At 46.8% G+C, this 24,806-nt stretch overlaps 1 protein-coding gene across 1 annotated transcript in view; it reads right to left on the bottom strand.

Annotated features, from left to right (window-relative positions):
* SCN8A (sodium voltage-gated channel alpha subunit 8) overlaps positions 1–24,806 on the bottom strand; it is a 48,546-nt gene that overhangs the window by 9,526 nt on the left and 14,214 nt on the right. Inside the window, exons 3-20 of the mRNA XM_042835432.1 lie at positions 23,346–23,464; positions 22,051–22,140; positions 21,747–21,875; positions 19,416–19,507; positions 15,410–15,631; positions 14,945–15,008; positions 14,376–14,517; positions 13,699–13,905; positions 13,223–13,510; positions 12,111–12,470; positions 10,765–10,900; positions 8,891–9,129; positions 8,181–8,354; positions 7,274–7,630; positions 6,073–6,543; positions 5,564–5,681; positions 4,751–4,905; positions 3,926–4,099 (exon numbers count right to left, since the gene is read on the bottom strand). Coding sequence (XP_042691366.1) covers positions 3,926–4,099; positions 4,751–4,905; positions 5,564–5,681; positions 6,073–6,543; positions 7,274–7,630; positions 8,181–8,354; positions 8,891–9,129; positions 10,765–10,900; positions 12,111–12,470; positions 13,223–13,510; positions 13,699–13,905; positions 14,376–14,517; positions 14,945–15,008; positions 15,410–15,631; positions 19,416–19,507; positions 21,747–21,875; positions 22,051–22,140; positions 23,346–23,464 — 3,537 coding nt within the window. The remainder of the gene's footprint in view (positions 1–3,925; positions 4,100–4,750; positions 4,906–5,563; positions 5,682–6,072; positions 6,544–7,273; positions 7,631–8,180; positions 8,355–8,890; positions 9,130–10,764; positions 10,901–12,110; positions 12,471–13,222; positions 13,511–13,698; positions 13,906–14,375; positions 14,518–14,944; positions 15,009–15,409; positions 15,632–19,415; positions 19,508–21,746; positions 21,876–22,050; positions 22,141–23,345; positions 23,465–24,806) is intronic.

Consider the following 24,806-nt stretch of genomic DNA (forward strand, 5'->3'; position numbering starts at 1 on the left):
AAAAAAAAAAAAAGAGAAAAAGAAAAAAGAAAAAAAAGGTTCCAGACTGTTAGCACGAGTCCCCTAGCCCTGATTGCCCAACCCCGGCTGCCAGCCTGGGCGGCCCCCATAGAGAAATACCGAAGACATGACACCAGCTGCCTACTTCACTTGACTGAAACGACCTGGAAGGAAATAATGCGGTTGAGAAAGGCAATAAGAAAAGAACATAGGGGAAAGAGAAGTGAGAGAGAGGCAGAGACACACAGACGGAGAAAAAGGGGTCTGTCGGAAGGAAGAGCCCAAACGGATGACAAAAACCTTACCCTCGCCCTGTAATGTCTGCAGGATCCCAGCGGCTCCCATTAAATTAAGCCAGACAAATGTTAAAGGTACCTATGAGAAAGAATACAGATAAATACACACACTGCACCACCTGAGCTCCGTTTGCACAGCAAGCAGCCCAGCTGGCTTCTGGCAGAGCGGCCCCGAAAAATGGGAGCACCCAACGGAGGGCACGCGGCCACGGCGGCTGATCCCAGCTCTGGCGGCTCATAAACCCAAGCAGCATGGGGGGAACACCTCCATTGGGGAAAGGCGAGGGGGGATCAGCATCTTACTGATGGGGGGAATGCAGGATTGCACGGTCGCTCAGGCTCTAATCCCAAAACGACAGCAGAACTGGGACCGGTTCATTTCTGCCCCTTTTTCAACGCCACGAAGACAACACATCCTGCTTACAGCCTGGAATCAATGCCAGGCTCCACGCTCGTGAGCTTAGGATGAGAGGCAACGGCCTCAGGTTGCACCAGGAGAGGATCGGGTTGAACGTTAGGAACAATTTCTCCTCTGAATGAGCGGTGATGCATCGGCACAGAGCGGTGGAGGCACCGTCCCTGGAGGGGATCAGGAACCGTGGAGATGTGGCACCTGGGGACAGGGTTTATTGGGGATGGATCAACGGTTGGCTGATGATTTTGGAAACCTTTTCCAACCTTAATGATTCTATGAGGAATTTAGTAGCTTAGTGGTAGCAAAGCTGACAGGAGGACGGTTGGACTTGTAGATCCTTTCCAACCTTGTGATTGCGAGATTCTATGATTCCATGAATTCCTGGCTGCCTTTGGCCAACTGGTGCAGCCCAGGCTCTGACTGCATTGAGGAAAAGCTTGGGAGCATGGGGCCATTTCTTTTTGGAGCTGGGACGTGCCTTTAGGGCAGCGCTCCAGTCCCCAGGTGAGCCCTGGGAAACTCTTTGGATTGGATTACGTGTGACTCGGCCGTATGAAACAGCATCTACAGACACCACCCATCAGCATCCCACTACCTTCCATTTCTGGCTGGCATCACGTTACAGACACAGATAAGAACAGAAATGTCAATCTTTTGTAAGGAAAAAAAAAAAAAAGACATCAATATACAGCAACAAATAATGGAAAAACATGAGGCCTCCTCTAGCAAGTGTGTTTTGGTGGGTTCCTTGTTTTTTTGTTTTGATCCTATTTCCCAGAAGAGGACATTTCCCATTTGCCCTCCCACTTTTTTAAAGAGGACGTTAAAATACTAACATGACATTAATTACAACGATGATCCTTAGGAAACACCACATATTTCAGGAAAAATATTCAGATTTCAAACACAAACACAGAGGAATTCCTGTTCTCTGCTCTGGACTTCCTTCACCAATTGTAAAAATCCTCTTCCCCCCCCGATATCTAAGATCAAACCAAGGGCTCAGAGGGGCATAAAGCAACACCATCTGACCTAAAGAATCATCTGCTGGTACGATGGGTTGGAAAAGCTCTTACCCTCTGTGGGTCAAGCACATCATCCAACACCAGTACATGAGCTCTACTCATCTTCACAGCCGTGGTTAAGGCCACCCAGGCAGCAGAATAATTTCAATCTCTTTGGTAAAGGGACGTTGGGAAGACACAGATTTTGCCTTGCTAAACTGTGTGCGTGCTTCGTGGTTCTTCTATCTTTGCATTTGCCCCAAAATGCTACTAAATACCAAGATGCTACAATACAAGGCAACAGGGCTCTTTGGTTTCCCCATGTCGCTTTGGGTTCTTTGCTTTTTAAGTTATACTGTTGGACAAAAGAACAATGTCAAGGGCGTTCCAAAGGTTTAAACTAAGCCCTCATGAAACAGAACCAGCCTATGTGGGATGGGACCAAGGGCAATGCAACCCTGGCACATCCACATCACAGCATCCTCCGATCGCACGGAAAAGTGAGAACATAAAAAACTATGCTGAAAACAAAACAGAATGGGAAGGCGTACAAGGAATCACCCAAAAAATGGGCGAGAGGTGAGACCAATGTCAAAAGGCGTTTGGAGGCTGTGGGGTCTGTGGTCTATAGATACAGAACCAAGGCGTGTTACTCCCTATATAAAACACAAACTTCACTGAATCCGCACTTTTAGAGCTTCTTCCCCTCAGGACAAGGCCTCATTCCTGAGCGTGAACCTATCAGAATGGCAGGAAAAAGTCTAAAGGCTCTTTCAGCTTTCATGGGGCCTTTGCAGTGTTATTCTCTTGCACACTCCAACAGAAGACACAGCAGGCACCGATGTCAGACCAAAGGGATCCCAGATTGACTGAAAAGCAGAAGCCTTCACGATTACCCAGAACAAGACTTTGTCTTCACAAATACACCCACAGCAAGCTTTGGGGATCAGAGGAGGAGAGTTATTTGACAATGCTACCAAACCTGAAAAATAACATTCAAGAGGGTCGTTATGATGCAAAGTCTTATTCTCTATCCGTTACGGCCTCCGCCACGTGACTCCACTCAACCCCATCAACATCACATTCAAGAATTTGAAAATAAAACGTGCTTAGCAGCTACAGGATACTGTGCAGAGCTGAGGTTTTGTTGAGTAACATTCAGCTCTGGCTCATTCGTTGCAACATCAGCTTATTCTACAGCTTTCGGCATCTCGAATTCCCATTTATTTTTTGTGGACTAAAACATGCGTGTTTCCCATCTATGGTAGCAAGCAAACAGAAATGTACCCTAAGTACTGCAAATTCAGGCTCCTTGCATGGGCCACTGGCGCTGCACTTGCTCACTCTCTGCAAATCTGCCACGACCACACGCCGTGCAATTTGTAAATGGCACTCTGCTCGTTCCCAACAGCTGGAATTCGACTCACAACATGAAGCATAAGGACCACAAGTGTTATTTCTGTTGCTGAGCAGCTGCTCTTCTCTGCAACACTGCGCCCCAAAGGATTTCTTTTTGTCAAACTCTCTCCCCAGAGCAGCACAGAGGAATAGGTGGCAGCAAGCATCGGTTCTCATGTCAGCACTTGTGCTTAAGGCAGTGACAGAGATAGAGTTATTTTCAGAAGAGTTACTTCTTCGAGATGTGTAAGAAGGAAAGGTGTTATGGGGAGCAGAGCTTTTTGTAAGGAAAAAAATGTGATATAAACATATATATACATATATTAAAAAAAAGTCAGTTTTCCACAGGAAATGTAGACATCCTGAGTCACTTCTGCCCCTGAATTCCAAGGATAGTTCCTCCACCTACTCAGAAATATTTCCAGTGTGATAATGTTGCTGAACAGCAACTCGGCATCAATGAATCATATTCAAAAGGTTCCTTCTCCCAACAAGAGCCCTGGAAGGTTTTTAGGCTTTTTGCATTCTATTTGCTCTTGGGACACTCACTACAATGCTGCTTCACAACTGGACGTGGCAAAATGTTTTTAAGAGAACCCAAGCACTTGAGATGCCCAAATTGCACAGGAAGTGCTCTCCACACTCGAAGGGCTCAACCCTCCAACGTGTTTCGGACACACATCTGGGTTTGAATCCACACTAAATGCATGACTCAGTTAGGACACTTTGCAGAAGAAAGCATTACCCCAACATCCTGCTAACTAACACGCATTTTTTTCCCCAATCAGAAGTAGAGAGGAGAGGATACATACAGCCACAATGAGGAAATCCAGCCAGCACCAGGCGTTGGTGAAGAACTTGACGAATCCGTAGGCACACCATTTCAGCAACATCTCCAGGATGAAGATGTACGTGAAGACCTTGTCTGCGTACTCCAAGATGGTCCGGATGGTTTTCCTCTGTTCTATGTAAATATCCTCAAAAGCCTGGGGAATAACCAGGTTCTCCTGTCATCACACCAGATTTACTCCACGGGTCAACACAGCAATTATTCCAGAAGCTCATCCAAACAATACTGAGATGAGCAGTGGATGACATTCCTTACGCACTGCAATACATCTGCTCTAGCAGTTGCATCAACTATCTCAAATTACAGAATCACAGAATCACAGAATCACCCAGGTTGGAAGGGACCTCAAGGATCACGGAGTTCCAACCCCCCTAACAGGGCCACCAAACATCCACATTCAGATCAGGTTGCCCAGGACCCCGTCCAACCTGGCCTTAAACACATCCAAGGACGGGGCATCCACAGCCTCCCTGGGCAGCCCGTTCCAGGGCCTAACCACTCTCCTTGTAAAGAACTTCCCCCTAACATCCAACCTCAATCTTCCCTCCTTCAACTTGGATCCAAATTACTACATTTCTACTCAAAATACGGCCAGAACCCAGACATCCAGGCTCAGGAACTTCATTTTTGCTTTAAACTAAACGAACTCACCAAGAAAGAATTGTACAGCACTTACCACAATGCAGATCTGTTGTTTGCCAAGTAAGAACCATCACAGTTCCCTTTTTCACCAAGTTTCCTACACAGAGTTCCCAAATCCCCCCGGCTGCTTCTGAATGCCACTCACCAGGGCTCCACTGCTCAGCAGGATCATGAAGATGATGAAGGTCTCAAACCAGTTATGCTCCACGATCAGAAAACACGTCTTCCTCAAGGTCCACCAAGACTTCCCCAGCCCCTCCTCAATATTGACCTGGCAACACTTACAGCGCTGCATGCAACCTGGAAAGGGAATGATGCACAAGGAGGGGTGAGCCCCAAATTTCGTTGGGTAGGGGATGAGATATTGTAAGAACGTAATGTTTTCAGTGCCTGGAATTGATGTGGATGCCCATAATATCAAGCGTGCTGAGTTTCAGTTAAAACTCTGTGTGTCTTGGGGGTTTTTAGGATTACTTCCATCATTTCTGTTTCTAAATTAACAAGAACTCCTGAACAGGTTAAGCTAGCTATATTTGGTGAGAAATCCATGCGCTTGACAGGACAGGAATGGAGAACCTGCCCACAGAATAACCTTGAGCCATTTACAATCTCTTTGCCATGGGAATACCTGTAACGAATTGGCTGCTGAAAGACATTGAGGCCAGTGACAGAGAGGGGAGGAAAAGAAAACAAAACCAGAAGCAGATTCTTCTGCTTCTAAATACTCAACCCATTAACCATGCAAAAGATCAGCTTTCCCTACCTGTAAGTCAGCTAGATCTTAGCAATGGCAGCTACATCTCCGAGGCCTTCACCCTGCAAATGCTTCCTGCCTACTTCAGCTGTGATGGAGGGCCCAAGAAGGCTCTCAAAAGAAGCTAAAACTCAACCCTAGACCTAAGCTGAAGGTAAGCTTACAGCAGATAACAGCTCAGAGGTTCCATCTAACTCAACGTACCCTCGGTGAAGCACGCATCTGGGTCCAGATACTCTTCTGGTGCCTCCACGGGGACTTCTTCCACTTCAGGCTTTATATCAATGGTGCTGCCTTCGGAGGAGCTGGTATCATCCAGTTTCTTGAACACAAAATAAAACCCATTCCAACCTATAATTAGCTCCCACCAAATACCGAAGCTCGTGGTGACTCAGCAAGTCATTCACTGCATTTACTGTAGAGAAAGCTGTTCCCTCACTTGACCTCATTAAGACCAACTTACATCTCACGTCAATAGGACAGACAGACACCTCGTTCAATTGGTTCCTTTAATCACATACCCAAATGCACTAAGTAAATACACAAGTACGCACGGCTCTCCACAAAGCAACCAGCACAAGAAGCTTCTGTCTTGGGTGCAAGACAACATCATCACGCAAACAGAAGTCTGGTGCTGGAGCTATCTAGTTCTCCTTCCCAAGATGCTTCCATCTTGGAAACGACAAGAATGGATAATTAGCATTTCCACGTACCTCTTTGCTGCCATCAGGATCCGTATCGCTGCTGAAATCTTCTGTGTTGAGATTTTCAAAATCCGATTCCCCGACAGCAATAGGCACCCGGACGGTGAGGTTGGGGTTGTTGATGAAGGACATGTGGTCTTCATCGATGATGTATTTCTCCACGCTGCTCCCAATTCCGCTGGTCGTGCCGTTGCCATTCTTCTGATAATCGATGTCTCTGTGGATATCGGCCCCTGTGTGGTTGGCAATGCAGTTCACCTTCTTGTCATACAGCTCGTCCAAAGGCTTGACCTCATCAGCCTCTCTCTGCTTGAAGTGAGCCTGCATGAATTCACGCACTTTCGCCTTGATCCAGGCGATGCCCTTCTTGATGCGAATCACGGAGATCTGCAGGTTGTTCATCTCCCCATCGTCATCCGTTGCTGCCAGGTTGTCTGCACTGAAGGAGCTCAGCAGCAAAGCCAGGAACAGGTTCAGCACCTGAAGGAGAAGAGGTCACACTTGGCAGAGCCTACACACGAGGGCAAGATATTTCCACCTTGGGCCCATCTAAACCTCAAAGGAAATGTGCCACACTGGGGCATTTTGAGGGATCGCTCCCAGATTTATTTCCTTGCCCACATCTGCTGGTAGTTCCAGGGCTCATTCTGTTTTTAAATCCCTTTAGTGAGAAACAAGTCCTTTCAGACAGGGCTCAAACTCTACTCGTAAGATATACAACCGTTCGCTCTGCTTCAGCCTTGCTTATGTTTTCCTCCATAGACTTTTCTTCACAAAATGCAAGTCTAGAGAGAAACACCCTGATCCAGTCTGAGCTCCCACATGACAGCCTGAGCCCCTTCTTGCCCCTTCAATGGCCCCTTCTTGCACACAGTAACTCCGCACTAGCAGATTTTAGAAGAAACCTCCAACCTTATTTTAGCACTTCAGGACCTTCCTCTCCTGGAATTCGAAAAGCTTTTACTGCAATCTGCTTGGATGCTGTTTTTGTGGGCAACTGGCTAAGGCCAAACAAAGCACAGCCTTAATATTTTACTACCAAAGTCAACAGGACTGTTCATCCATCAAAGGCCATGAAGGACCCCAACCAAACTGGAAGAGACACCCTAGACCCGTGGTCTCCCCATGTTCTGTCCTTGTCCTGAGGTATTCCCATGCTCTACCCCACCCAGAAGAAAATGATAAAGCCCATCAGTAACCATTTACTGACCACTAAGTTTCCGATGACCATGACCATCATGAAGACAATCAAGCACATGGCCTGTCCTGCCACCTCCATACAATCCCACATGGTCTCAATCCATTCCCCACACAACACACGGAAGACAATAAGGAAGGAGTGGAAGAAATCGTGCATGTGCCAGCGGGGCAGCTCACACTCCGGATTGATCTTGCAGACACACTCCTTGTAGCTTTTGCCAAAGAGCTGCATGCCCACCACCGCAAAGATGAAGACGATGATGGCCAACACCAAGGTCAAGTTGCCCAAAGCACCCACTGAGTTACCGATGATTTTTATCAGCATGTTCAAAGTGGGCCAGGACTTGGCCAGTTTGAAGACTCTCAGCTACAAAAAACCAAACAAACAAACAAGAAAAACAACAGTTAATTTCATCTGTTTTTAAAAAAAGGGCACAACCAGGCAGAACTTCATAAACCAGAGCCATCAAGAATTTTATGCAGCCATAACCTCCTGCTCTTGCTGCTGAAATCATTGGCAATAGGGATTGCTTCAGTTCTCTGTCCGTTCAATTCTGCGTACTCTGCACTTAGGTATTCCTCCACATACTGATCTCCATTAGCAAAGGAAAAGCTGCACATACAGCCCAGCAAATTTGACTTGTTAAATTATCTCAAGAGACCACAGAAAATGAAAGGTGCTCTAACGAGGTCAAACAACATCCGTATCAAGTACTCTGAACCAAGACACCAAGTCATCCCTCACTGCATCAGATTTCATACAACATAACAGCACTGCCAAGAAAGAAGACACCAAGAAAATGATACAACTCCACCCACTGTCCTCCCCAAAAGCAAAAAAAAAAGGAGTTTGAGGGGAATGCTCCTTTTCTTTAGATAAGGTAAGTAGCATTCATAAGGGACTGGAAGATGAATACCAATCGGAAAGATCGCAGCACAGAAAGCCCTTCCACATTCGCCAGACTCAGCTCCATTAAACTGAGAGAGACGATGAATCCATCAAAGATGTTCCAGCCTTCCTGGAAATAGTAGTAGGGATCCATGGCGATGAGCTTCAGGAACATTTCTGCCGTGAAAATTCCCGTGAAAACCTGGAGTGTTGGGAGAGAGACAGAGAAAAGAACGGGCACAGATTCACATCTGTCCATTTTGTGATCTTCAGCCCACACGATGATCCTTCAATTCATCGTGACAGTTCAAACACTGTCTATTCAACGCCGTGTGCTTGTCCCCAGTTCTCAGCTTCACTAACACAAATCTCACTGACCTACTCCTATCTCACTGATACCAGAGATTTACGGATGGATTTTTAGGTAGTACTGCATTTTGTCCAGAAAGGTGCACCCAACATCTCCAAGCTGCCACAGACTGCAGCTTCAGGTTGGAGCGGGGAGGTTGAGGTTGGGTATTAGGAAACATTTCTCCTCCAAAAGAGTGCAGATGCAGTGGCACAGCTGCCCAGGGAGCTGTGGAGTCGCCGTCCCTGGAAGAGTTCGAGAACTGTGGAGATGTGGCACTGAGGGATGTGGTTATGGGCATGGTGGGCTGGGTTGGGGTTGGTCTTGGTGATGTTAGCGGCCTTTTCCAACCTCAATGATTCTATGAATATTTACCAACACTGTCTTACCAGATTTCCTACAGACAGCACGTGTTCAAACTCTGGGGTCATAGGATGATGCTCCATGGCCATGAACAGAGTGTTGAGCACAATGCAGATGGTGATGGCCAGGTCAACAAAGGGATCCATGACGATTAAGTTCACTATCTCCTTCAGCTTGATCCAGTAGGGGTGGCATTCCCAGATCAAGAATGTGTTGGCAAATTTGTACCAGCATGGGGGACACTTCCTCTGGGACTCCTCCAGCTCTGCAGCCACAAAAGAAAACAGCAACACAGGTCAGTCTTCCCCTCTATCCCTGCTGGGTCTGCCTGGCTCTCAGAACTGCCAAAATGCTCCCAGCCTGGACATCTTGACCCTCTCCCCTCTCTCTCTGCTTGCACTGTGAGTTAACTTTCTTGCAGCAAAGTTATATTTTGCCTTCTCCTTCAGCAATACCCAAAACCAAAGAAATAAATCCAGGCTGTGTGATGATGGCTTACTACAAAGAGTTACCAAGCAGTGGAGTTGATGGCCATGGCCAACCACACAGACCACCAGGACGAGCTCTAATTGTTGTAAATGAAAGGATATATTTAACTCAGAAATGACCAAGGTAAAATGGCTTAAATAAAAGCTGCGGATTCTAAGCTGCCTTTGGTGCCAGTTTTTAAATAACTTGAAGTTAAATTAATTCTGTGCTGAACGCAGGCATGATCTAAAAGAGGAAATGCATGACATCATGCTGCAAAGGATTCTGAGCAGAAATAACCTGATTAAGACAAAACACACTCATGTACAGAAACCCAGCACAACGCTGCGTCCATCTTTTAAACTGCCTTATTTCAAGTGCTTAGAAAGAAAATAAACCAGGAGCTTTCCCCCATCGTTCTTTGACTTTGGTGATGGTTTTATTGAGGCTGTACAGCCGTTCTCACTGAAGGTCTGTTTTTTTTATGGGGAGGGAAAGGACCCCTGCTCCCTTTCCCATTGGTTCTCTGGTTGCCTAGTGTTGAGTTGCCTTGGAATTTCTGAAGTTAAAAAAGAGGACCGTAGCACTGGAGCCTGTAGGCGTATGCGCAGGAGGAAAGCAGCAGAAGAGCCTTGCTCTGTTTCTAAGTATATTTAGTTTTCATACAGTTTCATTGCAGGAGACAGCAGGAATTTGAGATCATCAACCTCATACGGCTGCTGCTCACCAGTTCTTGCTGGCTCCTGTATAACATACTTGGAAATTGCATCTTCTGCAATTCCATCGTGCAGAAGCCCCTTTCTCCCTTCACAGCTGTTGCACCGGAGATCTCACTGCAGCTCAAACCTTTTCTCCCCATGGCTGTAAGCAAAGTAGGGTCCCTCCAGCCCTCGGGAGATGGCAGAGCACCCAAACCATTACCTTACTCCTATATCTGCGTATTCATTATTGTCAAATTACAACTCTTTGTTGTCTTCGCCTCCACAGCCACGTGGCTTATATTTAAAAACAAGTAAAACAAAGTCTCATAAATGCTTTTGTATTAATGTTGGCTTGAAAGAAGCAGGTGTGGGTAAAAACAATGCATTAATATCTCCATTGTGCAGGATAGCTCTAAAAGACCCAGCCCTGACCTGAGTCTAATATTCCTGTATTTCCTAGTCCAAGGAAGGCCAACATTAGCAAGCAGCTATCGCTCTAGTCATACCAGCCACCCCAAAACCATCTCACAACGTCCTGCATCACCATTCAGCATCCCCTTGGGCAAACGGGGCAATGTGTGTCCAGCCCTGCTCAGCACAAGGAAACCAGATGTGGACCCTCACAACCGCCTGGTGGATGGGTGCTCTGCCTTCCTAAAGCACACCACGAGAGGGCAATCGATCCATACACACTCATAAAACCCAAAAGCAAACCTCCAACCCATACCTACCTTCAACAAGGGTGTTGGTCAAGCCAGTCATCACGCTGTTGGTACGATCCTTCCTTCCGTAGGAGGCGTTCACCTGATCCATCGAAACCAAGAGAGACCCACCAGGTTTCTTCTTAATTTCAATTTCAGTCGTACCCTGCAACATTCATAATCAGATTAATACCAGCTTTTCATCTTCCTGGTGTTTTACGTGCTATGAGCACGTAACTCTCCTGAGTTGCTGATGCACTTAGAAGGCTACTCAATACCAATTCGACCAACTAATTAAGGAAAAACCAAAAGCCAGGAAAATTCAAAAATTTAAATTAAAGAAGTTTCCTGTTATGTTAACAGCTGTCCTTGGAAAATCAAGCCCTTCAAACTGTAACAGCTCCGAAACAAGTAGAATCCCTCAGGTATTTCCCTAGACATACTTCAAGGCTCTGCACTGAGAAACACCCGCAGTTGGATGTGGGTTCAAACAGCCTGCAGACTGATGGAAACACTCAGGATTTCTGGCTTTTTTGTACAAACAAAAAAGTCAACACACCGTCCCCAGAGGTGTCCAAGGCCAGGTGGGATCGGGCCCTGGGCAACCTGTCCTAGCGCCTGGCTTAGTGGTTGGAAACCCTGCCCATGGAAGGCAGTTGGAACTGAATGTTCTTTAAGGTCTCTTCCAACCCAACCCCTTCCACGCTTCCATGATCTTCGAGGTCCCTTCCAACCCAACCTATTCTATAGTAAGACAACCTCCTTGTTGGTATTCCAAGGTACCGCCATTTCCTCTGAAGATTCAGAGGCCTTTTAGTGAGGGCTAAATGGCCGTCTCAACTTCCCTTTAAGCTCCCAGGTTTATCTTACAGCAGAGAGCATTTGCAAGAACTTTTAGTTGGCCCCCTTTCCCCAAGGCTGCAAAAAGCTCCATGAGAAGCACCCTGATGTACTGAGGGCTATCACATTCCAAGCCCTTTTCTTGGAAGACCGGAGAAAGGCGGTGGGCACTTCCAACCCAACCATCCTATGGCTCTGTGATCTTTAATGTCCCCATCAACGCAAACTACGCTCTGATTCCATCATTCTACAATTGCGAAGGCCCCTTCCAACACAAACCATGCTGTGACATTATGGTAAGAGCTGTTATGATAAATCTGATTAAGGGAAGAAAGGGGAAAGCCGAAGTGTTGGGGATTGGAACCCAGAACAGACACCGGCCTCAGACAAACCAACACTCAATGTGTCGGAGTGCCCAGACAGTTTGGAGGGCAGCATATGGGGAAGTAGAGGAGGACGACAAGGCCGCCATGCCTACGCTAGCTACACATCAGCCTCCTTGTGGTGTTATCGTGAGCTGCCTTATCTATTTTCACCTCAGGCAGAAGGCGTCCGCCGGGCATGCTGGAAGGCGGGCCGCCGATGAGGGACACGACGCCGTTGCAATCCACCGTGCTGTTCCTCTTGATGTTGCGGCGGAGGTTGGGGAATATCCGCGAGGAGCGGCTGCCCTGGCTGTAGCCGCTGTAGCCGCTGTAGCTGCTCCGTCGGTCGCGGCCGCGGATGGGGATGAAGAGGGAATCCCTGCGGCCTTCGCTCTCTTCCACTGTGCTGTGTTCGTCGTCGGCGAATTCGTTCTCCGAGCCCGGGTCGCGGAATCGGCCCTTGTAGCTGAAGATGCTGCTCTTGCTGTTGTGTCGGGAGAGGAAAGGGGAGCCCGGGATGCTGAGGAGAGACTGGGAGGAGGGAATGAAGGGCAGTGGGGTGAGTGGCACGGACGCAAAGCACTGTGGTGACCTTGTAGTACTTGCAACCGAGATGGAGAGCGACTTTTTACGTACTATCACAAGGGGAAATGGCTGTAAGCTAAAAGAGGGGAGACTGAGGTGAGCTGTGAGGAGGAAGTTCAGTGCTCAGAGCACAGTGAGGCCCCAGCACTGCTGCCCAAAGGAGTGTGGGTGCCCCATCCCTGGAGGTGCTCCCAGCCTGGCTGTGGTTTGGAACCTGGATGGCTGATGAGGGGCGGGGAGCTGCCCAGGGCAGCAGATGGGGCTGGGGGGCATTGATGGCACTTCCAACCCAACCATCCTATGGCTCTGTGATCTTTAAGGTCCCCATCTACCCAAACTATGCAATGATTCCATCGTTCTATGATTGTGAAGGCCCCTTCCAACACAAACCATGCTGTGACATTATGATAAGAGCTGTGAAAGCGCTTTTGCTCCCTCTCCAGGTCCAACCACCACCACTCAGAGCACGTTGTTCACTCTTGGCTGAGCTACACTGGTGAAGAAGTTTGATCTGGGTAGAACAACTAATCTCAGCAGCAATCCATGCCAGGGCTGCAAACCTGGGCCTTGAGTGACATCCTGATCCCCTGCACGTGTCAATGTAGGGGAAGATCCTTCTGATGTTCTAATCAGGATTAAACAGAGTATGATCCCGACTACAAATAAGCATAAACGCTAAGGAAGGAAACGAATACTACCTGGTTCATGATGGAAAACTTTCTTCCTATCCTGTTATCCGGCAGCCTGAAGGCTTTTCTCCTCATGCCATCCTCTGATTCTGACTTGAACACTTTCTCGTTGTCGCCCTTCTCCTCTCCTTCCGACAGCTCTTTGTCCTTCCGCTTCTTCCTCCGGTTACGGCGCTCCTTGGCACTCTTGGAACTCAGTTTAGAGATCTCCGATGAGCTCCGAGACATCCTCCCTCCACCATCATCTTCCACAGCATCCTCAGAGACCGTCCCTGCCGAAGTGACCATGGCAGCAGCCTGAAAGAGAACAGGGAAATAAATCAGAGCTTCCCAATGAACAACACTCCATTCGCTGCTTTAAGAGAGAATGCCAGAAAGCCAACCACAGCATTGCTGCCTTGTTTATTACACATCACTGTGATAACAGGGAAATAGATAACTAAAAAAATGCAAACGAATGAAGAACTGACAATCAAAACACTCACCTGTGCCTCCTCCTGCTGCTTTTTCAGTTGTTCTAACATGGCCTTGAATTCGGCCTCTTTCTGCTCTGCCTCCTCCAATGTGGCCTGGTTCTGCTCTTCATAAGCCATGGCCACCACGGCCAGGATCAGGTTGACCAGGTAGAACGAGCCCACAAAGATCACCAGGACAAAGAAGATCATGTAGGTTTTTCCTGCCGCTCGTAAGGTCTGGAAGGAAAGAGAATGGCAGAGGGCAGAGGAAAGGAGATGGGAATGCCACTTCCAGAGCGATGCATGTATGTGAGCCAATCCAAAGTCTCTTGACCTGAATGCTCCTAAGCAAATCACAGTATTTTCTGAATATATTTAAGATATCAGTGGTGCTGAATATAAAAAATCTCAGTGCTTCCACTGCGAAGCACAAAGACCCTGCATGTTCAAAGCCATAAACACAGGAGGTGACATCCCTCTTATGAAGGGATCATCCAACGCGCGCAGACCGAAAAGAAGTTGGGAGTACAAAGCAAAACTCAAAGCCTGAACTCCTTCAAAACAAAGCAAAACGAAATTAAAGCAAACAAACAAACAACATTTCAGCAAAGTTCCAAGGAAAGACTCAAATAAAGCTGGATGTTTTCTCCCTTGTCTTTCCCCCTAACTCTCCTGCTGCATAACACCGAAGCAAAGCATTCACTTACTAATTGATACAAGTTTTCCCAAAAGTCCTGAGTCATAAGGCGAAACAGAGCCAGGAAAGCCCAGCTGAAAGTGTCAAAGCTCGTGTAACCGTAGTTTGGGTTCCGTCCTGCTTTCATGCACGTGTAACCCTCTGGACATTGACTGCAGAGAAGAGGGAAGAGATGTCAGGGCACTGATGCAGCAAAGGGGGTACGGTCAATCCATCGCATGCATGTCAGCAGTGAGAACCAACTGGAGGCAACGGCACGTGGAAGGTTTCTGTTTCTGAGCCTCCATCCCTTATTTCTCAGATTGGACACAGAAGGAAATAATGCCACCAGACATCATCCTTAGGTGTCCCAACCCCCGGAGATGACACGAGAAATGCCAGCTCACATCCCATCAGTGCAACAGACAGCAACAGTGGCTTTGTAATTAGATTAAGGGATGTGAAACATTCGCACTTCACGTTTGAAATAACACCAGGACCAACAAAGCAAAGCAATAGGAAACATTCCAAAGGTTTTGTCATCATTAGCGAACATCAGTGGCAATTAGTCATTCCTCTTAATAAAGCTCAACCACTCACCCTGCATCGGAGCTGTTACCACAGAGCAAAGGATCAGGGGCACCAGGAATTATGTAAAAATTTGCTGAAGGAGATGAAAAAGAGAAGATTACATGCCCACACATATGGAAGTAGAGGATTTAACATACTACAGCACAATAAGAACCTCAACTTTAGTGTTGTCTACTGGAGTGTTGGTAAGTTTGTCAATCTCCCCCTCGTTAGCACAGGCACAGGGATGCTGCAAAGCACAGATGGGTGCCAGCAGCTCCAGAGCTGAACCAAAGGAAGGAGCTGACCCTCAGCCCAGGGCTCAGCTGAGGCACTTTAATAAAGTCAGGTTTATAGAAATGGAGAAACATCCACAAAAGGGGTTTTCATAGCATAAAGTTGGGCAGACCGCATCGCAGCCAGGTCAGAAATTCTGGGCAGCAGCATTAAGCGAAATAAGAAAGTTTCAGGGAGCATCACTGCAGAAATACCTACACATATTGTTGGTGTATTCCTCCCAGTCAAAGCCCCGGGAGCCGTTATCCAGGAATGTCTCGTTCACGTTAATTGGCCAAATCACACATTTGTTCCTCAAATTGCCCATAAACAGCTGCAGCCCAATCAGAGCAAAGACACTGAGACAAAACACCGTCAGGATCATCACATCCGACAGCTTCTTCACCGACTGGATCAGGGCACCCACGATGGTCTTCAGGCCTGCGGAGAGGAGAGCAAGACTGGTAAGAACACAGAGTCATTGAAAACCCAAATATATTCAGTGCCTCATCATGGCTGTGGGGTGGCAAAATGACACCGCCATTCAGGGGTTGGGTTTTGGGAACCTGACGTTGCTCCAGAGCATCCTTGCATTTGGGATTTTCAATATATGGGAGGGATGACCCATCCCCATGCCAGCCCTGGGATCACCGGTTTAGGGGGTGAGGCAGCAACATGAGACCAAGAACTATGGAGATCAGCCCTGAGAGTATCTGAGGTTTGCTGGATGGGACGAGGATTGCGCTCTGGAGTCACTGCGTTGGAGGTTGGTTTGTCTGAACACAGAAATCAAAGGGGTTTTGTTACAGCTGGGGCAGGACTGCACTCAGTGCTGGCTCTGATATCAAAGCTCTCAGGGTCGTTAAGCAAGGCTCGATGACAAAAGCCAAGAGGATAAAATCCCATTTGTTTCCTAAACCATCTGGTCTGGAAAAGGAACCATAACGACTCTCTGGTCGTGTTACTGGAGTAAAATGCAGCACCCAGATTTAAGCAAGGATTTGGGACGCAGGAACACTGCCCATTAATTAACATTTCTGACATCAAGTAGGGTCAACTGGAGTCTGTAAATGCATGGAGAAGCAGGATGGGGAGAGGAAGGAGGAAAATGACAAATTTTTCCCAGATTTTTACTCAAAGCTTGAGGAGCAATTCCCCTTTTCCCCATTTCTTGGCAATTCCTAAATCAACCTCCTTTGCTGCATTTAACAAACTGCCTCTGTGCACAAAGCCATGAAGTGCTTCAGGAATGCTCCTACTTAGGGCAGCAATAAAATACAGGAAAAAGGAACAGCACAAGTCAAAGTCAGAGGGAAATGCTGGCATGCAGCACAGAGATCTGAGAGGAGATGCTGCCCCAGGTCAAGCGCTGCCCATTGCTTACAAACCATTCTAAGGGCTTTTTTCTTCTCCCACACCAGTAACATATACCCACAATCAGTTCCTCCTGTGCTTTAATTCACTCCATGAAAAGGCACTTACTCAAAAGTTGTGTGTTCTGCACTGGGCTCCCTTTACCCAAATTTGGCCCATTTTTACCTTCCCAAAGCATCCGCTCTGTCCATGCCCCAACACCTCTGCCCTACCCCCATCTCCCACTGCTTTCATGTTTGTACCAGTGATGCTAGCACTAAAGGAGATGTTATTCTTCCGGAGAATTTAAAGATTCAATCAGCAGAAGTACTTTCAAGTTCAAGAAATCATTTCAGTCTTGTTTCAAGACTTAGTTTTGGTGAAGGAGCCAAAATATCCGGGTAATCAGTGGGCTGCATAAGGACCCAGCTCAGATATAAGAGTAGAGTGTAGAGAGCGTAGGGTAAAATAGGAAAAAGATGGGTAAAAAAAGAAAAGCAGACCCATTAGTACAGGGCTGGGTTAAGGTCTCTGTCTGAGGCCACACTGAGCATCCTGCAATAAACCTTGCACAAGAAACCTCCCTACACCAACAGAGGTTTGGATCCACATCGGGAACAGAAAGAGTCTAAAGTAAGCAAAAAGGGATCTTTTATGGAGGGATCATTTTTTAACAGTGTCTTTTGTTTCCTTCAGAACTTTTAAGTCGATGCCAAAGCCCGACCCAAACACCAAGCAGGCTGTTTGCTGTTGGTTCTGGCAGGCAGATGCCCATCATGACATTGTTTGCATGCTCATCCCGTCGCCCCGCTGCTCTGCCCTGCACATGCAGCCACCTCCCCAGCAGTTGTGTTTCTGTTTTGCATGGTGCTCTCTCACTGTGGCCTCGAGCCTCATTTTGGGGGTGATTTCATCTGGGATGTGTCAGGCTGACAGCTGATGGCACTGGAAAGATAAATCAGCAATAACCCAAGTGCCAATAATAAACCACCATGGGTTGATGTGGTCTCAGGAGCCGTAACATCAATGCAGCATTTTGACTTTTCTGTATTTCCACACAGAGCCTCCACCTGCTTTTATCCAGTGCCATTCATGTCCTGGTGGGGTTCCCCACTTTTATCTTGTCCATAAAACACCACGAGGATGATTGCAATTATTGATGGAAGACTACTAGCACTTCTCATGACAATAACATCACCTCCTCATTAGGCACAACGTTAAAAATCCTTTCCTTTACGGAGTGAAGCAGAAAGGGAACCCCTTTATGTCGAATACATTCAACTCTGCTCTCGGACTTGAGAAACCTAATTTCATATTAAGTAACCAGAAAGGTTAATTACACAAATGCTTCACATTCCTCATATATTGCCAGTCACAAAACCAAAATAGGAGCAAGGTTTGTGCATTGGGTCCATGCTGCAGAACCACAACTGGGGCAACTCTATCCCAGAGCCTAATCCACACAACCAACCCAAGTTTGGCCAACAGTGAGTCCTGGCCGTGGATAAATGCAGAGCACCCAATGCTCAGCCAGGAGTCCCTCAGCTGGGTGCAGGAAAAGTGTGGCTGCACTGAACTGAGAGCTTGGATCCCTTCATCCTTTGCTGCCATTTGAAATAATGGGAGAATTCCATTGGTTTTGAGCAGCGTGGAAGGAATGATACAAAATTGTTCTACTCCTTTCCATAGAAAGGCAAGGCATGCTCCTGCACAAATAGCAACCAGCTCATTAAAGCTGCATCACCTCCATTTTTCTACGATTACAAAAGCAAAATATGGACGAAATTTATTCCAGCAATGCTCCTTCTCTTCAAGCAATGCAGTCAATACCTGTGGCAGCTGATAGAACTGCAGCTGCACTCCAGGTCTGCCCAGTGCACTGCTAACAGCAATTACCAAAATACCTTTTGCTCTCTGTGTGTGCACTGCCAGACATTAAGGGAGGGAAGAACATTATTCTGGCATTCTCCCATTCAGTGCAAGGAAAGCGGGTGCCACTTGAGACCATCATGCACAACAGCCACGTACATCTGATGGGTTTAGCAGTCTGGAATGGGGACAAAGTGACGGGCACCTACAAATCCATTGCTCAATTTCTGGTAAATGTATATGAGAGCGTACCCTGAGTAAGGAAAACATCCGTTGCCAGTTAATGCATCGGGAGAACAACGTGAAGAAACAGAACAGCAAAACGTATCAAGTGGTTCCTGAGGTGAGACGGGTCAGGCACCCAAAAGCTGGAAAAAAATCACAGCTGCTTCAATGAATCGAGTCTTAAGCTTGACCTCAAAATGAGGGATGCTCCTGAGGAACCACCTGCACCAGGTTCTGCACGTGTCCCAAGTGCTTTCTGTACAGAGATGGGAGAGGTTCTCACTTCTGATCATACTCTCAGTCCCTGATGCTCCATGGTCACCTGCAATCAAGGGCAGCCCTCATTCTTTGTCACCCAGAGTCCAGAAGCATCCCTGTAAGGGACAGCCCTGCCGTGCAAAATGGGCAACGTTGGGAATTAGGACCTGGGGCTTCATGAAAGCTCACACAGCAGTTTGGGCCACAGGGCAGCCCAGAGTAGGAGAGAGAAGCAACTCATTCCAAACTCATCCTTGACTCATTCTGGACTCTACTTTCAGTCTGGCTTTCATTTCAGAGATTGGAGAGCCACACGTGTACACAGGGACGGAGACGTATGGAACAGCAGGCTGCTCATCCAATGGCCCAGGAGCCTCAATTTCCAACCATCCCATCCATACAGACTGCAAACCCATCAAAGATATCCCAGTGCCACTGGTGAGAAATAAGCAATGCAGGACGAGGGGGGAATATCAAAGAGATACAGCAAGACCAGCCTTTAATGCTTAACGGTTCTCACCTGGAATTACAGAGATAGTTTTCAAAGCTCGGAGAACTCTGAAAGTTCTCAATGCTGAGACATTCCCCAGGTCCACAAACTCTGTGACATATCTGCAATGAGGGAGGTCACACACAAAAAACACAATGACAATACACAAAAAAAAACCAAAAACCAACCAAAAAAAAAAAAAAAAACACCCAAAAAAAAAAAAAAAAAAAAAAAAAGAAAAAACAACCACTACAGACAGAGCAATACATCACTCACAGGGGCCCTGTACCCAACAGCTAACACCAACCGCAGGACGCCTTACCTGGAATTACAGAAATAGTTTTCAAAGCTCTCAGAACCCTGAAAGTGCGCAGAGCTGAAACATTGCCTAGGTTTACAAACTCTGTTATATACCTGCAGAATTAAACCAGAGTTAATGGCACCGTTGGGGTCACCCTGCAACACAGCTGGCTGTTTGTAGGAAACAGCTCGTCATTTAAAACCCTTCAGAATCCGCGTTTGAAAGGAGAGAGAGAACTCTAAGGGGGAAATTCAGCTTAAGGCTTCAGACTGGGCCAGCTGCATGGATGGACATTCAACTCTTGACTACAGAGGGCATGAAAACCCTACAGAAGAAGGGAATGGAGAATTCTTGAGCCAACTGCATGGATGGACATTGCATTGACTACACGGGGCATGAAAATGAGAGGCCTACCCTACAGAAGAAGGGAATGTAGAATTCTTGGGCCAGCTGCATGGATAGAAATTGCATTCTTGACTACATGGGACATGAAAATGTGAGGCTAACCCTACAGAAGAAGGGGAATGCAGCCCCACGGCCAAATATGCCAGGAGTCTTGGTGACATCGCCTCTGCTCAGTGGGTTCAGGGATATTTGCTTTGCTTTCCTCTGAGTCTCAACAAAGCATCACCACCTTCTGCTTTGCTTGCTCCATTCTAATCCGCTTGGCTTTACCTGCGAGCCACAGGTAGGTGGGATTATCCCCATTTTACAGAGGGATAAACCTGAGGCACACAGAGGGTAAGAGGCTTAGTGCAGGGCTACAGAGTCGGGTCGTATCCCTTTTTGCTTTGCTGTCTGGTGAGGAGGAGGGCACCAAAAAGCATGAAAATGTGCTGTATTCAAGATTTCTCCTGCTGCAGGAGCATTTTATTTCAAGAATTTTATCTTATTTTCGTTGGTTTCCAGGTCCAGACTCTCCTACAGCAAGGCAACCCAATTAGACCAGGGCCCTAGCCAGGCTTCTTCCATAGTTAGGTCAGCTTTTGGCAGATTTAATATCCGTGCATTGGGCCTTTTAAAGCTGGCACGCTGTTACTTGTTAATTTATTAAGAAACAAAGCAAGTGACCAATTAACAGTGAATCTCATCTACTGGGAGCGTGGCTCACAAAGGTTTACTCTGCGCACAGCAGATCCCTGCCCACCTTAAAGCAAAAACAAAAGGGCGGTGAGTTACGGGTTCTCCAACTTCTGTGTGCGATATCCAACTCTTTGCAACTCAACTCAACGCACAAAGAGCTCAGGAAAAGCTGTGGCTCAGAGCTCGGAATGCAGCCCAACCAAGGCCAGGTAGTTCAAACAATTAAAGTATTTCACCCTGATCAAACTCAACTGCTCCCATCCCTTGAGAACCGGGCTCCTGAGCCTTCTGCATGGTCCTCCAGTCTTCGCTGGCCTCCACTGACTACAGGAGCCTGAACACGCACATGCTTAATGCTTCAAAACGTAGAAAAGGGAAAAAAATATATATATATCTTCCACCAACAACTGCCAGCTCACAGCCCCAGGTCCAGCTGTGAGTTCAGGCATCCACGTGAACTCCTCACTGTGAGCCCAATGGAAGCTGATCCAGCACAAGAGAAGAGGAGGAGGAAGGGAAAAAAAGGCGTCTCCTTTTCCTGACACCGCATCTTCATCAGAAATTGCTCAACCTGCAACAATTCCAGCATGCAAGCCCAAAGGGGAAGGGGTGGTAGAGACCAGAATGTAAAGATGCTTGGCTCTTAATCCTACACCCAACAGAAATGCTGCTGCTCTGGCACGTGAGCTCATCTAGATCTAGATACTACTGTAAAATCTTGTACTAACAAAGGCAATTTTTAGGAAGTTGCTTTTTTAATAATTTCTTACAGCAGCATTGCTGCTACATCCATGGAGTTGCAATTGAGATCTATGCCTCTGTGTCAGGCTTTCTATTGAAAAAAAATAATAATAACATAGGAGTTCGCTTAAACTTCCCTCTATTTGTTCTTTCTCATACACACCCACCCTCCTCCTGAGGTCTCATTCCCTCCCACATGCCACAAATAGCTGAAATAATCTGAAAACGCCACTTACGCCATCATGATCACACTGAAATCTAGCCAGTTCCATGGGTCTCGTAGGAAAGTAAAGCCATCTATACAGAAACCTCTTGCAATAATTTTCACAAGTGATTCAAATGTATAAATACCAGTGAATGTATACCTGTTAAAAGGAACAAAGAGAGCTGTGCTGAGAAGTTTGCAGGCATGTAATGCTAGGCATGCTAACAGGTGAATTACAAACACTTCTGTCTAAACAAAGTGGACAGAAAGGCAGCTTGCATTCTGAAGAGAAGAAAAGCAACATTCTGTATAAAAATAGAAGAAATATTACTTACTCCACATTCTTCGACCATTCGGGTGGGTTACTAAAAGTCATGAATACACAGTTGGTCAAAATAGTGCACATAATGATCATGCTAAATACTGTGGAACAAAGTCAAGGATCAAAGGCACACTGGGGTGGCTCTTCACATCAGCTCCCAAAGACCTCTGCACAACAATACAGCCCAACAACCATTTCCATTCTATTCTCTGCGTGCTACACAAAGAGCCGAGACGCTTCCTGCAGTCATGGGAGATAAGAATGGGGGAATATATACAAATAGTGCTTTTGTGTCTCTTTGTTCTCTGCTTTCTGGTAGGCCTCAGCAATGCAAAGATCACGTGCCTTCATAAAAACGTACTCCCAAATAATTCTGTGTGTTCAGTGCCATCAAAAACTACAGTCTGCTGATACATTCCCCCACACGGGAGGACAAGGCTCGAGTAGCACAGAACCCAAAATGCCATTCCCAGCCTCAGCTCCCTAGAGGAGATGGAAGCTATAGGAGATGGAAAACCCTTTTCTTCTTGAGGTGCGTGAATCCAGCAAGGAGAAACCCCTAAAGAACTAATGAAGGTGCTTTCATAGATGTGTTTTACTGTCACCTTCTGAAAATAAACCACCAAACACGGCAGTGCATCCCATCCAATGCTGCTCTGTGCCTCCTCTCCTAGTAGAACATGCAGGTGATGTTTCAGAGCACTTGGAGCCCAGCAGCAGAGCACTTTGGATGAGCTTTCCCGTTAGGAGGAGGTTTAAGAGTTGTCAAAGGAGCAGGAAATTAGTTGGTATCTAATTGCACGTAAAGTGTCTTTGGCTCCTTCTCCGAATATTAATTCTATTTAACCATTCCAGCAGCTAGTTAAAGCTCAACTGCTCTTCATGCAGAACACAATCTCACAGCTGTTTCTTCCAATGCTTAGGATCCTAGAGTCATTAGATTGGAAGAGTTCTAAGTCCAACCCCAACCCGCCCCCCAGAATGCCCACTTGTAGAGTCATCAATGTCAGAAAAGTCCTCTTAGGATCATCCAGTCCAACCATCAACCCTTGGCCACCATGCCCAACTGAGCAACATCCACGTATTGATGGTGGAGTGGACACAGAAAGGCACAATTTAGCAAGGAATGCATAAATTAAACATTTACTTGATTGGATTTGACTAAAAGCCCGCGCTTCTTCATTCATAACAAACCCAACTCCTCTAGAAGCGCAGTTAATAAATAATGATTGAATTGAGCAATAAGACAATAGGCAAGAGATCTTTTAACCAATAAAGACAAAAATACCACAGCAGTAAAAAGGATATGAATGTATCAAAATTTTAATAGCTATTCTTCTAAACAGATTAAAAGGACTTAAAATGTACAAGGCAGGTGTGGCACTAAATCGGAAGAGTGTTTTCCCTCTGTTTAGTACTACAAAGGTCTGCAGAGAGAGAAAGAAAGAAAGGAAGAAAGAAAGAAAAAGAGAGAGAGAGAAAGAGTTAATGCATGAAAATCAAAGCATGAACAGCACAAAGAAAAGACCAACAACTTTTATGGTAAAGAAAATCCTGTGTTTTCTGCGTTTTTAAACAATAATCTCTTCTAAGAAGCTCCCGTTAGGGTGAAATAAACCCACCAGCACATCATGAATGATTCCACTCCAAGCCACCCGTTCTGCTAGGCACTACAGACAGCAGAAGCAACATCTCCCATCCAGGAGCACATATCTCCATCCAACAGGGCAGAAGCACTACCCCTATCCAATACATAAAAACCAAGGCCCAAGGCACCCAAGGATCACAAATCTCATTGCAGAAGCAGCAGCTCTCAAGCCACAGCCCCGTGCACGAGCCCATCCTTGTGGGGCAGCAGCTGGGGTTGTGCCTCCTTCCCACACCTTGCAACCACTATCAAACCTTACCTGCCAGGAGAGCACGAGCCCCCAAGTCGTCGCCACGTGCTCTTACTGCTGTTAATTAGTGACCACGAGTGAAAATTAGTGAACGTGGGCTCCCAATGCCCTGCAGAGGGGAACCCATGGGGGCTCTCTGCCCACGCAGCCGTTGCGCTCCCCCAGGAGCGTCGATCTTCAGAGGTTTGTCATCTCCCTCCTCATAAGGGAAACAACATGTTTCAGCTCATTTGGGTAAATTAGGCCACGGAGCGGTTAATTTATTTGAGAAGGAAGTGAAAATCAGACTGTGGTTCAATGCTAAGTGAGAAGTATTAGTTAGCACAACCACTAATGCATCTCCCAACAAAGAGCGCTTTAGAGACAACTTTAGAGAGCTCTTAAATTGCAGCATGAAGAATTAATGAACAGATTACCCTGACACGTAGGAATATTATAAAAGGCCAGAAGCTTTTCAAAGCTGCTGATTACAGGGTGCCCAAGGGCATCTCAGTTTTAAGACCCAGCTCTCTCTCCTTCCCCAGCACAGCAAACTCATCACGGCTCACCCAACACTTAACCTTAAATCTCCTCTCATCCCCTGATTCAGAGGGGATGCCCACCACACGCTCACAAGCTCCACTTGTAGCCCTAACACAACAGCAACTCCCAACACTGCTGGTTTTAAAAGGAATGAAATCTCCAGTGCGATTGTGCCGAAAATCCTGCGGGCAAAGACAGATAATCCTGGAAGTCGCCGTGCAATGGTTGTGTGAGATGGGCGAGCTCCATTCTGCCTCCATCCTACGTGGGGGGATCAGTGTGCAACAGCACTCCGACCTGCAAGCCCAAAGCAAATCCACTCCTCACCTGGAGACTGTTGCATGCTGCA

This window comes from Centrocercus urophasianus, unplaced genomic scaffold (genome assembly GCF_019232065.1).
Source record: "Centrocercus urophasianus isolate 14NV4802_14NV808 unplaced genomic scaffold, USGS_Curo_1.0 seq_520, whole genome shotgun sequence".
In the NCBI taxonomy this organism is placed as follows: domain Eukaryota; kingdom Metazoa; phylum Chordata; class Aves; order Galliformes; family Phasianidae; genus Centrocercus; species Centrocercus urophasianus.